Source organism: Caenorhabditis remanei, chromosome IV (genome assembly GCF_010183535.1).
Source record: "Caenorhabditis remanei strain PX506 chromosome IV, whole genome shotgun sequence".
NCBI lineage: Eukaryota > Metazoa > Nematoda > Chromadorea > Rhabditida > Rhabditidae > Caenorhabditis > Caenorhabditis remanei.
In genome coordinates this window covers 13,501,003-13,518,130 of record NC_071331.1, presented here as the reverse complement: position 1 = coordinate 13,518,130, position 17,128 = coordinate 13,501,003, and the positions used below count along the sequence as shown (strand labels likewise).

The following is a 17,128-nucleotide window of genomic DNA, read 5'->3' as shown; positions in this document are numbered from 1 at the left end:
TATTAATTAATTATGATAAAGATTCCTATTGTGAGTGTAGTACGAAGTCCAATTTCTTCATATTCCACCAAAAGTCAGAAAAATTGGATTCCACTGACTGACTGAATGAGATCATAAAGGACACATCAAATTGACAAAAAAGGATCAATTGAGTGTTTTTATAAGACAACGTGGATGTCATCCGGGAGCACTCTCTCACTCTTTTTGAGCAAACAAGAAGAAAGACGAGAACCCATTATGCACATTCGATTCCTTTCCCGCATGTTTCCTGCCCCTTCTTTCCAATCCATGCTTCCACACACTTTCACTTCCCACTTTCTCTCTCACTCTTATTATTTTTGATTCACTTCGGGTTTCTGAACTTTAAGTAGATCACTTCTAGAGTTTTTAGTTCATGAGTACTTCATTATCGGTTTCATCTATCGGATGGCCATTAATTCAATATTTTTGGATCATAAGCAAGACAATTACGCCCTGATTACGAGATGAGCATAAAGACTAAAACTTTATCTGCGATGGAGTAATTTTCATTGTTACGACTTTTCTTTTTTCACTCATTTATAGTTTCTTGCCTTACTCACTCGAAGTTATTCCCAACGCTTCCGTTTCAGAAACATCTTTTTTGAAACAGTATATCCCTTTAGTGTCTCTCCCATTTAGTATGCCCATTCAAGAGAAATTCCGAAGAAGTTTCCAAACGACGTCATCATTATTTTCTCGATAAAAAAGGAAGGTTCCTTCCAAAAAACTTTCATATTTTTCTCTCCTCATTTCAAAAAAGTCTGAAAAAGGAAAACTGTTCAAAAATGCGTCTTCCTCTCTCTCTCACTCTGTCCCAAAAAACTTCTTTTTTATCTCTATTTCTCTCTGCTCTTCGTACTGTTTTCCATTTTCTCTTTGAATATATAATCCAGTAGTGATGACGAATGGGATGAGAGAAAAAGGAGAAGTGCCACCCAAAAAAGAGAAAACTTTTCCTCTCTTTTTACTCATTTTTTGAAAGTCCTAAGCATCTTCAGTGTCCTCAAAAAGGCGCGAAATTCAAATATCCGCATGTGCTCCTATTCAATTTTACCTATGCTTTTGGCAGTTTTGAGTACATGGCATGTCAATAGGTTCTTGTCTCTTTTTCTCCCCGTTTCCGCTCATTTTTCCGGCCTCCTGGCCACAAAAATCGCTGAGCTTTGGAGATTTTGCTCTATTTTTCTTCAATTCAAAAGACTTCCCTCTAATCCAGTGTCCTAGATGGTCTTCTTCTGGATGATAAAATGATAATCTTGTCAAGATAGCTTACTTATTTTCTTGTTCGCTTTCTCCTTCTATATGCATTTACAATTTCATACATATGCATTAGTGTAATCGGAATCTCCTCTTCTCAGTTTTTCACACCAGATATACTTTTTTCTCATTTCCGATTCCACTCAGAGTGCGCTTCCCTTCATGGACGTTTTTCTATCCGAGATATATTTTCAGATTAGAAAAGGGATATTATAATGAGCACCGGAAGGTCAAACTTTTTCTGTATTCTTTCCTCAAAATCATGTAAAATCTAATTTACAATTCAAAAGATCATTCGAACTAAATAATTAATGCGAGTCTGGAAGACATTTCATGAAATCTCGAGAGGAAATATAAGGGCAGAACTTGTAGAGATCTAGAGAATGTGTGAATAATGTAATTGATACACCTAAGTTCACAATCCTTTTGTGCTTTCCTACACCCGCTTCTGAACAGTTCAATGGGAATCAGAATTGAAAGAAATATAGATGGTTGCCTAAGAAACGGGTCTGAAACGAAGAAAAACGAGTTAGTCAGTTGTCAGATGTCGTGTGTTCATATCCTCATATTATTTTGGTTTTTTCGTTTTCAATTCCCGTGTTTTTCGGTTTTCTTTGCATTCGAAACGACACTACAAACCCAGCTGATAACGAGACCATACCCAGAATATTTTTTCGTTTCTTTTCTGAAATCACATTCAATAGATGGAATTCACAGGTACAATGCTTTTCGTTCTAGTTCAGGCTTCTATCAAACAGTTTTGCAGTAGCTACCCGAACAACTGTGTACCTCTAACGATCAGTTCGCGAACTTTTTTCGACCTTTCCATAGAAACTCCTCCGAGCAATCATCGCCTTTGTCCTTTCCAGTTCCGCCGTTTCCAACATGTCCTACCCTTTTCCTTTGCTTCATCCCATCGTCCAAATCAAATTTTCTTCCGAAGGTCTTCTTCTTCATCTGTGGAAAAGAAGAACTTTCAACGCCTGCGTCTCATTACTCTCAGAATTCTTCTTCTTCTTCTCATCACCAAATCTGCCGCCCATGTGACTTGAGAGCCAATAGAGCCTACTGCATCGGGAATCCTTTTGAGGACTTCTTCTTCTTTACACTTTTCACAATGAGAGGATAATAGGCAATGGGAGAAAAGAGCATCTTAGAAATCCTAGAAGTGTCGAGGGAACCCAATAAATTCAAAATTCTCAAGGATCTTCAGAATCTGAAATCATACAAAAGAAGGTTGAACCTCAGACTAATCTCCTACCGTGTGTCTCTGGAGACGGCGCATCCGTTATCTCGAGTCTACTAAGTTGTCCAAGGATTCATCGTTTCTCGGATTCATTAGTTTTACACAGTTTTCCATCCCCACCAATGAATGTAATGTGTGATTATTTACAAGTGACGATTGAATGCAGAAAAAGGAATCGAAGAATACACCGAAGATTCTCGAATTTCCTTTTTGCTATTCTCCGTTTCATCCTTCCCTAACTGGGAAAACACATTCGTCATTTCTTCTAACTGAGTCATTTTAAAAATGTCTTCGCCGAAAATTGTAGGTTATCTCTCTTCTGTCTCCCGGTTTGATTTACTTTCCTTGAACGTCTGTTTTCGCTCCAACGAACTTCTCATGATCCCTATATACTTTTTATCTAACCTCAAAAAATTCCAAGGTCTCACATTAATAGGATCTTTCAGGTGATTAACAAGATCGTGCGTGTTCACATGGAGGACCGATTATCCACAACATCATCATATCCATCACATTCAGGTATGTCTTTATTATTCTTTGTGGAAAAGTTTAACAAGAAAAACAACAATTTATTCATCTCGAAGTTTAACTTCTGTACTCAATTTTGGTCTGCTCACAGACAATGTGCATGACTAACAAACGACATTTGACGTCATCAACTGAATAAAAAACAGATAGAAAGAGAAGCTTCTACTTATTCGGGAGGTCTTGCCCACTTTTTATTTTCACAAAAATTTGACTGTCACTTAACATTTTCTATATAAACACGATTTTAGATTTAGATGCCAAAAAAACTAAAAAACTACTTCCTAATCAGTGATCAAACATTTATTGGCAGTTCACAGGTTATAGGCATTTCCGATCCCCATCTATCATCTTCAGCTATGATTTTCTGCAAATGTTAACATGGTCCTAATCAGACGAAATTAACAGAAAATTGAAAATTCCAAGTGGTCTTCGATTACTGGAAAGGATTACACGAAGTTGTAAAAACCAAGACTGGGTTTCTTGCAAATGTTAGTCACTACTCAATGTTGAAACTATATCTAGTTCAAGTTTTCGGAACAAGTAAAATTTTGATGATTAGTTTCATTTGACATCTGGCATTTATCAGCATTCTCAAAAACGTCTACTAAATCGACAGTTGTTTTTGGACGTTTTTGTTTTTGTATGGAATGCGTTCGAAGTTTTCAAAAAAAGAGGATTGAGTTTGTTTGGTTGTTAGAGAAAAAGTTGGAATTCCTCACAAATTTTTCAACTCCAAAGCGAGCTTGGCACTTTTTTTTACTGAGGAGTCTGGCTAAAGAAACACCTTTTTAATTTTTGCTCTGATAGTGAGAATCAAACTTTTTTAAAGTCGCAAAACTTTGATCTAATAAAAACGCAAGTTTCACAGTTTTTTTTTTCCAGTTTTCTTAAAAAGACGAATTTTCAAGATAGACGTTATTTCAAATGATTCTTCTGCCCGAAAATAGGTAGATTTTTTTCACAAAAATCTCCGAAATCTTTTTGAAACAATAGAACACACTCACGATTTTTACTACTTCCAAACTTGAACTGTAATTTTCAAACAAAAAAAATGGTTTTTTTTCGGACGTTTTACAACAAACTAGTTTCCTTTTTTCAAAGTTTCTTGAAAGATGTAATTACTGTTCACGAAAATAAACAGAGATAATAGATACCTTGGGAAAATTAAATTGAACCCTAACCCATACTTTCCTTGAGGGAGGCCAAATATCCTTTTGTTCTTTTCCATATTCTTTTCTCAGTTTTTCTGCTTTCGTTTCTATTATAATTTATGGTCCCAAGGGTACCATCTTCCACGTTGGAGCATCTTCTTCCACAAACATGCTCAACATCTTCCCTCTTCTTTCTTTTTCTTGTCTTATTTTCTTTCTTCACTTTCATTCACAAATCGAAAAGACGTCCTTCTTCTTGTCCCCTTTTCCTCTTCTTCAGACTCTTCTAAACACAAAAATCGATAGGGGAAAGGCGCAGGCCCGTTTTGCGCAAAATCGAGGAAAAGAGCATGGAGACGTAGAGTGTGGACCGCTGCTCCGGAGCTCCAGAGAAGACACACACCACCACTGAGACCCCCGCAACCGGCCCATGGACGTACTAGTACATCCCACTTCTTCCGCTTTTTTTCCTCTTTAGTTAACCCCTTTAACAATAAGTCTTCATTTGTAAGACTCTTCAATCATTTGCATTCCTCAAAATGAACTGCCATATTTAGTATTCTCAATACTGCCGGTACTTTCACTCGAGCTCTGTTACGTGCAGTGAGGTTATCACTAAAATTTTGAGAAAAAAGGCTTGAATACAATACAGGGATTGCCCTTAAATTACAGTCGATCAGTCAATCAGTCCGTTCAAAGTTTAACATTTTCGGAAAGCTCTCAAGGCAGATTTGATACTTATCCAAGAACGAATGAAGTAGAAACAATTCGGTTTTTCAATTTTTTTTCAGAATATCGCAAGTTTCAGTTCACCGAAGTTTTAGGATTGGTTTTGTATTACAATTCCTCTTTAAAAAGTTCAACGTTGGGGTCAATCTTTTTAAGATTTTTGACTCTAACCCAGAATAAAAGTGAAAGTTATCTGAAACAATTAAACTGACATGTTTCGATCCAAGTTTCCAAAGCGTTACCAATCATGCTGAAAGCTTTTTCCAGAAAGAGACAATCATGATCTAGAAAAAATTCCTGTCCCTATTCATAGCTCTATTGAGCCGTAAAATACAAATTTTTTTGAATCTTTCAATCCGTGAATCATTGAATCTGATCAGAACTATTCTTCTCTTCTCCTTCAATTTCCGTATTTTCTAAATAATCCTTTCCTACTTCTTCTTCTTCTTCTACTCGTCCTTCTTCTACTTTCTCTTTTCTTCTGTCTCTTTCCGTCCTCTTTCCCATTGCCCCAATATAACCTCATCAGTGAAATTGTGTTCTCTACATCGTCTCTTTCCTATCCATTTCCAATACTATCTCCTTTCTGCTCCAAATTTTTCTCTCTATGTGTTGCTCCAAATTGAGCAAAAAACGACATCGAAACGGACAGAAAAGAGTGGAGAAAAAGGCAAAAAGTGCATTGTGCTCAATGTGCAAGTGACACCAAAAAATGGATGAATAGCGACCATTTATTGATACATTTTTGAGTCCAAAAGGCGTCGTCGCGTCTTTAAAAGTGGACATTTGGGGCTCGACACATTTTTGTTCTGAATATTTTTTGGTTTTCTCTTTCTGCCGGACAGAGTTAATTCTATTAGTTTTCCGAAGAATAAGAATTAGCCGAGATCTATCAGTATAAAATGCGTATCGTGTACTACTTTATTTTTCTTTCACAAAATATTCCAAACAATTTTTTTTAATTTTCAGGTAGAAGCGTGGAAGAGGATCATAATTCACTTCTTGCCTCCTCCTCGATTTCCTCAATAATCCGAGGAACACGTGGACACCTCAACAACTTTATAGAATCTGTTGGAAATGTAAGTTTTCAAAAATATTTCACCTGAAATCATATTTGTTTTTTCAGTGGCTGGTTCCCTCATCATCCGGTCGAGACGACGACGTTGTCTCTCTAGACAGTTGTCAATCTCCATATAGTCCAGTCCGTCATCAATATAACAGTGGTGTAGGAGGAGGTATTCTCATGGAACCCTCCTCCATTCATGTTCCCGATAATTATTATTCGGTTCGTTTTTTCTTTGATAGTGTCAGTCTAAAAACGAAAAACAAAAAAGAAAGTGTGAACTCATCTGAAAATACATTTCCAGGTGACAATAGGAGAGGCGCAGATGGTCGTTCTGAAACGGTATCAAAATCTCAGGTTGATCGGGTCTGGAGCTCAGGGAATCGTATGGTAATTTCACAATTTCTCTCTATTTTTAAAACTTTTTAACGTTCAGTTCATCGTTTGATACGGTACGGAATGAACAAGTTGCAATCAAAAAGTTATCAAGGCCGTTTCAAAATGTGACACATGCAAAAAGAGCGTATCGAGAACTGAAGTTGATGAGTCTTGTTAATCATAAAAATGTAAGAAAAGTTATGCTGAAAGTCAATAAGTTAAAAACTGGCTATTTCAGATAATAGGAATTTTGAATTGTTTCACTCCGCAAAAGAAACTCGACGAGTTCAATGATCTCTATATTGTAATGGAATTAATGGATGCAAATTTGTGTCAAGTGATTCAAATGGATTTGGATCATGAAAGATTATCATATCTTCTTTATCAGATGTTATGTGGTATCAGGCATTTACATAGTGCTGGAATTATACATAGGGTTCGTTTTATATTTTAAATTTGAAAAAATAAAAAGAGATTGATTATTCAAAATGCAAAAGCAATTCTGATTTGTTCAGGATTTGAAACCATCGAATATCGTGGTACGAAGTGATTGTACGTTGAAAATTCTGGATTTCGGATTGGCTCGAACGGCGATTGAGGCATTTATGATGACACCATATGTAGTTACAAGATACTATCGAGCACCGGAAGTAATTCTTGGAATGGGATACAAAGAGAATGTTGATGTCTGGTCAATTGGTTGTATATTCGGAGAATTAATTCGTGGACGAGTACTATTTCCGGGTGGAGATCATATCGATCAGTGGACTAGGATTATTGGTAAGTAATAGAGTTTTAGAAAATATTGAGAGGAATAATTCAGAACAATTGGGGACACCAGACCGTTCATTTTTGGAAAGGTTACAGCCCACAGTCAGAAATTATGTAGAGAATCGACCCAGGTGAGACATTTAATTTTATGGAAATTAAATCGGCACAACATGGTTCTTACAAATGTGCTCCACCAAAACTGATAAATTACCCATTTTTCTATGTTTCTCTTTGTTTCACACAATACAATTTCACAGTTTTACTGAAGCGCAGGTATAAAAACAGTCTCGAGTTTATAGCCTTAAACTTGGTTAATAATTATCACATGGCAATTAAACTTTTTCAGGTATCAACCAACACCTTTCGAAGTTTTATTCAGTGATAACATGTTCCCAATGACTGCTGATAGCTCAAGGTTGACCGGTTCGTTTTCAAGTTATTCCTAGCAAACGTATCCATTTCCTTCTCTCCAGGTGCTCAAGCTCGTGATTTGCTGTCTCGAATGTTAGTGATCGATCCAGAAAGACGGATTTCAGTAGATGATGCGTTGAGGCATCCCTATGTGAATGTGTGGTTTGATGAGATTGAAGTGAGTTGATAATTTTCATATACTAGTTTTATATCAACTGCTTCCAGGTTTACGCTCCTCCCCCACTCCCTTATGATCATAATATGGACGTTGAGCAGAACGTGGATTCATGGAGAGAGCATATCTTCAGAGAATTGACTGATTACGCAAGAACTCATGATATTTACTCCTGATTTTTCAATTCTACGGTCCCTTCTCGATCTCGATAGTGTTCTCTTCCGCGCGTCTCTTCATTTTGATTTCTCGTTCATACCGTGTGCTCACAAATGTTTAATAAAACTCAGTTCAAACTTCAAATTCGATTATACATTTTATGGAACTTTGTAGAGTGAGCGTTAATGATTTGGTCATGTACATATTCAATGTTTTAGGGCGAATCTATTTACAGTAAGTTAACACAAACATTGTCAGTTTATAGTGGGAGAAACTGGTTCTAATCCACCAAGAGTGTCGTATGCAGTTTGACCGAAAAGTCGAACGGCAGCACAGAATCCAGCTGCGTCAACCTGAATAGATTTGAATAGTGTTGACAAATATGGAAAAGTGTGTTTTAAAAACTGGAGGTTTTGTTTGATAACGGAGTTTCGCGAAAAATGTTTTTGGCATGGGAGACAAAAAAAATTGAAAAAAATACCGAGCATAAATTGTTTTCCGTCGCTTTACTGAGACATTCGCAGAAAGTGTTATCACAGAAATCTTTTCCAACTTGAGTATTGTAACAACTGTCATGTGTCTCGCAACAAACGTTCATAGCATCTGGAAATTGATTTTTTGTTTTCCTTCTCAAAAAAAGAAGATGGAACTATACCTTTCAAATTTTTACATTGAGTACTGTTGAACAGTTGTGGAATGAAATCAGTGAATCGATTAGCCCCGCAACTGAAATTCAATGCTGGAAGTGTGTCATTTATGGTGGCCAAAGTGACTCCAGTGTCTCCAATATTCAATGTTTCTTGACAAATCACATTCAAATTGAATGAAGAAAAAGAAATATAGAAGGAAATCCAGAATATATAGGAGAGAGTGTTTTGAGAAGATATGAAAGCCATTGTTTCACTTAAAAACTTGATCGAGAAGTTTCAGTTCAAAGTTGTGTTCTATGTTTTTGTCAGTGTTATATATGAAGAGGAAGTATGTATTGATTCTTGGTGACCACTTTTTGGGAATCTCCTCGCTCAAATCACAAAAAAATATAATCCGACAGATTTAGTACCTGTTACTTTCGCCACATGAGTCTAAATCCGCAAATGTTACAAGTGTCTGAACATTATTTGACTGACCAATAATCACAATTTCATGTGATTTCCGAAATAAAAATTTGCCAGAGTATATAGTTTTTAGTCTCAATGCATCAAAAGTACAAACGCATCGAGTATTATTCAAAGGAAATTGTATTCCTTATGCATGTACAGGGCATTTTGTTAGAAAGTCATCGCTGATGTTGAAATTTTCAAAGAAGGGAATCCATTCGTTGATGCATATCTCCGTTAATGTTCCGAAAGAAAATTTAAAGATGGTCGAAGATTGAAATCTTTAGGTACAGAATCTGGATCCACAGGGAATGGATGGATTCTATATCCAACACCAAGAGAAACTATTTGAAATTCAGCACAAAGAAATTGAAGACATATCAGAATGGAAGAACGAAATCAAAACTGTCCCAAGATCAAAACTAAACTTTTTTCCTTCTACCTCATTATACTTCATTTTTATGCTTTTAGAGCATAAAATATTGATAATTTATCACAGAATCAAATAGTCCCAACTCGACGAAAAAGTTTATTAGAGTCACGAATCCGTGATTGTCTACCGTGCTTCACCGTTTTCCAATTCTTTGGAAATTACCGGATGAAATCAAGATTGTCCGCGCGGACAGCACTTTCAACACCGTCGAATCTTCCTCTTTTTTCCCTCTCCTTTTTGTGAAAATAAGTTTTCAACATTCATGCCATTTAGAAAACAATGGTTTTGTCCTCTCTAACATATTTATTTTTCAGATGAGGTGGTTTTTCAGTAATAAGCAACGAATTATTCTCACTCTTGTATTCTACTTTGTTGTACTACTTTTGATCTCATTGAGAAAAGAAAGCATTTATAAATATTCATCTGAGAATTATGTTCTATATAACGCTTCTTCTTCATTTATAATCAGTGATCCATCGGGCACATCTCGATCGAAACTTCCAGTTTCTCATGCTTTCATCAACTCTGTCTACTACTATCCAACCTCAAAATCGTGAGTTTAGAAATAGCATCACTTCTTTAAAAAATTAAAATTTGAGACTTGGTGACAATGCGATAGCTTTCACAATGGCTATTGACCAACACAGCCACCTCATGAAGGGTCATACTTTCAAGGTGTTGGGATACAACTCGACAGATGTTGTAGAATCCGTTGCCACCTCACAAACAGAAGGAATCGGAAGATGCCGGTATACGACAATGATGGCAAGAGCGAATACAATTTCTCATTTGGAAAGAATTGAAATTGAATCAAATGGAGTGTCTGTAGCGGTAAGAAACATTTTCGTTTTGAAAGAATCTAACTACTTTTGCTCAGATTCCATTCAAAATGGCTCGTTATACTGCTCCAAAACCAGTTATCATTTGTATATCTCCTCAATTTGCTGCCGAGCAATGGCAGATGTTTGTGATGCATGTACATGCAGCCAACCAGTGAGTTCTTGTTTCCGCTTTAGCGTGGCAAACACTTCAGAAACATTTTTAGGTTCGGTGGACATCTTCATATCTATCTAACCTCCATCATCGAGTCATATTATGAACTGATGAAAGTGTATGAAAAATTGGGATACATCACAATGGATTATTGGCTCCGAATGAAGTTTATGAACACAAAGACCCCGTATTTTGAGCCTAATGGCAATGTCGAATGGAGAAATCAGGCAGGAGCACAAACTGATTGTCTTCTTCAATACAAAGAAGCAGCCGAATATATTGCATTTTTTGATATGGATGATATTCTATTTCCAAAGTATTATCCAACTTATTTAGAAGAATTTAATGCAGTCCTAGCTGCGAATCCAGGCACAAATTACCTGTTCTATGGGAGAAGAGAACATGAGTTCGTCAAAGGTGAGTTCAATACTTTAAACAAATACTTTAAGTTTATTTCCAGCATCAACTCTTTCTGAATTTACTTTCACCGAACTTGTTCAAAGTCTTCGTTCTTCTCAAACAGTGAAACGTGGAAAAGTTGTGGTCAGACCAGATGCTTATAATTCCACGTGGATTCACAACAGTAAACATGTTAGCTTCAAGACAGGGTATAATCCAATTGATTTGAACTTCTTCTAGTTTTGTTTCAGTGTCAAAGTGAAAACCCCAACACTAGTTCATGTTCAACTGCCAGTCGACAAAAGTGGAAAACGAAATCATTCGAGAGATTTATGGAAAATTGAGTTTGGACCACTGAATGAGACTATCAGAGAAGATGATGTGAGAGCAATTGAAGAAGATATTTACAGGTGAATCGAAGAGAAAAAGTTATAATTACCATACAAAAACAGTTCAGATTGAAAAATATGACAAGAATCGCTGCGTTGGCTCCGTATCTCCCGAGCTCTGATTACTACCTTCCGATTGTCTTCAAGTGTTACTTTGATTCATTTTACAAAGACACTTTTGTCACAAAAATTGGTGTACCAAGATGTCCGAACGCTGATGTTTGTGATCTACCCCAACGAGATGACTACAAATGTATTCATTCGGATGCACAATATTACTCGGGTCCAGATATGCAACCAGTCACTTATCATTTCACAACTGATTCATTTTGGTCAAAAGATATCGGGTGTTACCAATGATTTATTAGTTTTAAAAAGTAGTTTTGTGCAGTTTTTTTTTGAATAAAGTTTTGGAAAGTATATAATTTTCCTCAATACATATTAAATATTTTGATGATTGAAATCTACAAAAGACGACAATATGTCTCAGATTCAAGAAATCGGAACACCTGGAACAGGTTCCAGCAGGAATAAGGGACTGGTGATCACTGCGGATTAGAAAAAAGAACATGGTGGGATTGAGAAACAGATTGAACAATTATTTATTTGAAGAATTAAACATACTAACAAGTTGAATCTACTGATAACAACCGATATTCCACGACCAGAAAGGATTTTTTGCGAAATGGAAAGTGAAGGGTTTCATGTGAGGACCAGAGAAGTATTTAGCATGAGAATGAACGCATTTGTACTCTTCACGTTGAGGTAAAACACATGTATCAGCATTCGGACAACCGTGTTTTCCCTTTCTGTGATCGAATGCGTTGTCATAGAATGCATCATAGTAACACTTGAATACAATAGGAAGATAGAAATCAGATGACGGAAGTCTTGGAGCAATTTCCGATACTTTTGGAATTCTCCTTATTCGTTCGATGTCATCCTCAATCGCCTTTACATCATGATCTCGAATTGTCTCGTTAAGTGGTCCAAATTTCATTTTCCAAACTTTCGTTATGTTGTTGTTTCCATGTTTTTGGAGAGGACGTTGGACATGAATTAGAGTTGGATTGTCAATTGTTCTTCTGAAACAATTTAAGTTCATTGGAAAATTGGAACAATGTCATACCTCGTGCCCTCACTCTCGTTATTACTAAAATGAATCCACGTAGAGTTATACCTATCCGGTTTCACTACAACTTTGCCGCGTTTCACTGTCGGAGAAGACCGCAGACTACGAACTAATTCAATAAAACTGAATTCCGAAAGTGTTTCAGCTGGAAAGTAAACTATAGAAAACTGAGAAACATATCAATTACCTTTTACGAATTCGTGCTCTCTCCGTCCATAAAATACAGATGTTGCATCTGGCTGAAGAGCCCATTCTGCACTGAACTCTTCCAGATAAGTCGGATAGTTTTTAGGGAATAATATGTCATCCATATCAAAGAATGCAATATATTCAGCTGCTTCTTTGTACTGAAGAAGACAATCAGTTTGTGCTCCTGCCTGATTTCTCCACTCAATATTCTCATTCGGTTCAAAATATGGAGTCGTGGTGTGTTCAAATTTCATCCGAAGCCAGAAATCAAGTGTCAGATATCCTTCTCGCTCGTATTCTTTCATCAACTCGAAGAATGATTCAATGATTGAAGTGAGATAAATATGTAGGTGACCACCAAATCTGTATGAAGTATTTTTTAAAGAACCAAGAAAAAGCACCCACCGATTAGCCACATGTACATGCATTAAAAATATTTGCCATTGTTCTGCGACAAATTGTGGAGAAATGCAAATAATTACTGGCTTCGGGGCTGTGTAGCGAGCCATTTTGAAAGGAATCTAACAAAATTTTGAATGAAGGTTCTTTAAGCGAAGAATCTACCTCCACTCTCACTCCATTCGATTCCATTTCCAGTTTGGTGATGTTTTCCACCGTATTTGTTTTTGCCATTGCTGGAGTGTAACGACAAGTCGGGACTCCTTCTCTGAAAACGTTATATCTTCGAACTATTCACTCTATCCTTATATTATACGTCTGTGAAGTAGCTATACTTGATATCGTGTGTGTTCCATTTGATCCGACAACATAATAAGTGGCATTATCGACATTGAAATTAATGGAATCAACAGTCATTGCCATTGCAATTGCATTAGAACCAAGTCTACAGGATGTACATTGAGAACTCGTCAAACTTTGAAAAACTCACGATTTAGATGTTGGATAGTAATATGCCGAAGTAACATAAACGTGTGATACAGGTAATTTTCTTGTCAGCTTTCTTGTTGGATCAATTAAAATTCCAGGTTTCAAAGGAGTTTCCAATTCTTCTTCATTACTCAAATCGGGATCAGATTCAATCGTTTCGAAGTGAAGAGTCTCATTCATTGCTTTAAATGAGTTGTAAAACAAAAAAATAATCAGTAAAATAATAAATATAAGTATCACTTTTCGTCTTTTTATCATCTGAATACGACGTGGAGACAATGGTTCTTCTGATGGAATATATAGAATCTGAGGTTCGATAAATACGTCTTCGACAATATTGTCTAGCTTCTGGTGTTCAATTAGAAGTTTCATCTGGACAAAATGATGATTCTGGATCGGAGAAAATGGAGGCAAAATAAGATTTCGGGAAAATTTGGAGAAAAAACTAACAAAAAACTAGAGATCAGAATCTCTTCTCAATTTAAAATACGTTTAAATAATATAGCCAGTTTCTCTGAAAAATATCTGATCAAATATTTCTCCGAAAAGTTTGATACTTTTTGAAAATTAAGACATTTTTCAGGAACAGTGTTGTTGTCTATCTTGTCACTCAAAATGTACAGCATACCTCTTTAATTTTATGTGCATCTCAGCTAATAACTAAAATATCCAGTAAAACTGACATAAGTTTTTTTTTCGTAATGATAAAACAACATTTTTTGAGTGAAAAAATAATTAACTTGAATTTGAACTGGATTTATGTTCATAAATTTAATACGCATCTTTTCCAGCAGTTTTCGGCTAACCATGTCTTGAAGCTAACATGTTTACCGATGGGATTAGTATTATGTATTAAATTTTAGGGAATTTCCAAAATAATAATAAAAGAAAGGACCACAGCATAACAAAATACCAACAATGATGAAAATCAGCTGTTTTTTGTTTTTTTTTATTTCAAAGTGAAGTTTCAAGGTTTGAATATCACTAGAGTTTGATTCCTTGTTACCACTTGGTTACTGTTTCTATTGAATGCACATCACAGAAAACATTCACAAGTAAAAAAATTGACTTTTATAAATCTTCATTTGAAATTAAATAATGAATGCTGAAAACAATACACGTAAAACAAACAAGGGATCAGTATGAAGATTGAACATTGTCTCGACGTTACTCTGAAACAGTTTAGAAGTTTTCTGCGGATTCATTAACAAGGAACGATTTTCAGAACTTTGCTCTATCGAATTACTTTTTGAACATTATTTTTTGCTCAGCGTCATTTATCAATTAGTTTTAACAGTTTCCGTCGAGCAAGGCATCGAAAACTGTTTGATGAGTCTTAAAAGAAAAAAACTCACACTTTTCTCAATTCACTTGAATTTTTTATCTGGCAACATTGAAAAATAGAGTAGAATGACTAGAAAAAATACGACAACATAGATAAGCAATGTAGTATAATAACGAGTTGGCTCATATCCTTCTCTCGGCACATCCAGTATCCAGTTGTCCATTAGTAGTGCAATTTTTTCGTCTTCTGCCATCATTATTGGCAGATTTTTGAGAGGAAGAAAAAAAGAGAAAATGTGGAGATTGAATGTAAGCACGGAGACGTTTTCGGAATGCCAGATGAAATCAATGGCATGTCGGAAAGCACGATTAGGATGAGATTAAGATCTAGGAGACTTCTTCGGATGGGGAGACAAAAATGTTTGAGACATCGAAGAAGGTTGAATTGATTATAAAAGGTTTTCGTAATTGAGAAACAGTTCATCCGGAAGATAATTACTATTTGAAAACAGAACAAACAAAATATTCATTGATAACACCCGATATTTTTAGACCAAAATGAGTCAGTCGTAAAATGATAAGTGACAGGTTTCATATAAGGTCCAGAGTAATATTTTGCATCTGAATGAATACATTTATAGTCATCTCTTTGAGGTAATTGACAGAAATCTGCATTTGGACATCCAAAACCACCAGGTTTATGATCGAATGCCGGTCCGTAGAAAGCGTCATAATAACATTTGAAGACAATAGGAAGGTAGAAATCAGAACTTGGAAGGTTAGATGCCAAAGTCATTGTTGAACTCAGATTTCTTATTCTGAAACGTTTAGACAACGTGAATTGATCACACTTCGATATATCTGCTTACCTGTAAATGTCCTCCTCTATTGCTTTGATATCATCTTCCCGAATTGTTTCTTTCAGTTTTCCAAATGAAATTTTCCACATATCCCTCGATTTATTCTTTCTCTTCCCATTTTTCTCAACTGGCAATTGAACATGAACAAGTGTTGGACTTGTCACATTGGCTCGTGTCATAAAAGTTACATGTTTACTATAATGAATCCACGTGGAGTTGTAGGCTTCTGGTCTCACAACAACTTTTCCACGTTTCACAACTATTGATGAGCGGAGGCTTGCAACAAGGTCCACGAAACTGAATTCAGACAATGTGGGTGCTGTAAATAAATTAGTATGAAGTTGGATCTTCATTTTTTCATTTACCTTTGACGAACTCATGCTCTCTTCTTCCATAGAACATGTAATTTGTTCCCGGGTTAGCAGCAAGAACTGCATTGAATTCTTCCAGATAAGTCGGATAGTTTTTAGGGAATAAGATATCATCCATATCAAAGAATGCAATATATTCAGCTGCTTCCTTGTATTGAAGAAGACAATCTGTCTCTGCTCCTGCCTGATTTCTCCATTCAATATTTGAATTTGGATCAAAGTATGGAGATTCAGTCGACATTAATTTCATTCTCAACCAATAATCTAAAGTAAGATATCCTTCTCGTTCGTATACTTTCATCAACTCAAAATATGATTCGATGATAGAAGTGAGATACACGTGAAGATGTCCACCGAATCTGAAAATATCTAGATTGAATGCGAAACAACGTCAGAACTAACCGATTAGCTGCATTCACATGCATCATAAAAATCTGCCATTGTTCGGCTACGAATTGTGGAGAAATGCAGATTATTACTGGCTTTGGAGCAGAATAGCGAGCCATTTTGAATGGGACCTGAACTAGTTTGACGTCCGTTTGGGAATTCATTGTTTTGTCTTTACCTCAACTGTAACTCCATTCGATTCAATTTCCAACTTTTCCAGGTTCTCCACTGTGTTTATTCTTCCCATCAGTGTCGTATACCGACAGTTTCCCACTCCTTCTGCTTGTGACGTGGCAGTCGAAAAAAGAGAAGTTGAAGAGTTTGTGCCAATGACATTGAATGTATGGTTTCTCATTTGATTGCTACGTTGATCAATAGCCATATTGAATGCAACTGCATTCGAACCGAGACTGAAAGCAACCTGTTAACAGCTAGAAGACTTATGTGACCTACCTTTTAGAAGTCGGATAGTAGTATATAGAAGTGATGAATGCATGAGAGACGTTTAATTTTACTTTGGAACTTCCTCTCGGATCAGCAATAATGAATTCGTCATAATTTCGTTTGTAATGTTCTACTCTAACAGGAGAATAAGTTGATCCATTTAACTGTTGTAACGAGTTTACAAATAGAAAATAGAGTAAACATGTGGTACTAATAAGGCATCCAATAATTACGACTTTTTTTGAAATAATAAATTCGTAGGGCATTTTTTAAAGTGTTTGAATGTAGAAAGTGAATACACAATGGACAACGAAAAGAAACGAAATTGTAAATTTTCGACACAAAGCGAAATCTTGGAGATCGATCGCTCCAGATC

The 17,128-nt window shown here is 36.0% G+C and overlaps 5 protein-coding genes across 5 annotated transcripts; 2 read left to right on the top strand and 3 right to left on the bottom strand.

Annotated features, from left to right (window-relative positions):
* Window positions 1-2,997: 2,997 nt before the first annotated feature.
* On the top strand, window positions 2,998-7,906 carry GCK72_013798 (uncharacterized protein; the record flags this gene model as incomplete). Its single annotated transcript, XM_003088835.2, has 11 exons — window positions 2,998-3,043; window positions 5,902-6,011; window positions 6,059-6,217; window positions 6,300-6,385; window positions 6,432-6,561; window positions 6,612-6,809; window positions 6,889-7,153; window positions 7,197-7,275; window positions 7,491-7,567; window positions 7,618-7,733; window positions 7,781-7,906. 11 exons carry the CDS (start codon window positions 2,998-3,000, stop codon window positions 7,904-7,906), a joined length of 1,392 nt encoding a protein of 463 aa, XP_003088883.1.
* Window positions 7,907-8,140: 234 nt separating this feature from the next.
* GCK72_013797 (uncharacterized protein) lies at window positions 8,141-8,782 on the bottom strand (the record flags this gene model as incomplete). The annotated part of the gene is made up of 3 exons (XM_003093223.2): window positions 8,141-8,239; window positions 8,368-8,489; window positions 8,542-8,782. The coding sequence occupies 3 exons, from the start codon at window positions 8,780-8,782 to the stop codon at window positions 8,141-8,143; spliced, it is 462 nt and encodes a 153-aa protein (XP_003093271.2).
* Window positions 8,783-9,730: 948 nt separating this feature from the next.
* Window positions 9,731-11,557, top strand: GCK72_013796 (uncharacterized protein; the record flags this gene model as incomplete). Its single annotated transcript, XM_003093240.2, has 7 exons — window positions 9,731-9,969; window positions 10,016-10,247; window positions 10,294-10,409; window positions 10,462-10,826; window positions 10,870-11,017; window positions 11,060-11,218; window positions 11,266-11,557. The coding sequence occupies 7 exons, from the start codon at window positions 9,731-9,733 to the stop codon at window positions 11,555-11,557; spliced, it is 1,551 nt and encodes a 516-aa protein (XP_003093288.2).
* Window positions 11,558-11,834: 277 nt separating this feature from the next.
* GCK72_013795 (uncharacterized protein) lies at window positions 11,835-13,586 on the bottom strand (the record flags this gene model as incomplete). Its single annotated transcript, XM_053729990.1, has 7 exons — window positions 11,835-12,282; window positions 12,327-12,474; window positions 12,517-12,881; window positions 12,924-13,039; window positions 13,083-13,185; window positions 13,234-13,362; window positions 13,408-13,586. 7 exons carry the CDS (start codon window positions 13,584-13,586, stop codon window positions 11,835-11,837), a joined length of 1,488 nt encoding a protein of 495 aa, XP_053584762.1.
* Window positions 13,587-15,216: 1,630 nt separating this feature from the next.
* GCK72_013794 (uncharacterized protein) lies at window positions 15,217-17,018 on the bottom strand (the record flags this gene model as incomplete). Its single annotated transcript, XM_053729989.1, has 6 exons — window positions 15,217-15,508; window positions 15,560-15,869; window positions 15,916-16,280; window positions 16,324-16,439; window positions 16,487-16,718; window positions 16,762-17,018. 6 exons carry the CDS (start codon window positions 17,016-17,018, stop codon window positions 15,217-15,219), a joined length of 1,572 nt encoding a protein of 523 aa, XP_053584761.1.
* Between the last annotated feature and the right edge of the window lie 110 nt (window positions 17,019-17,128).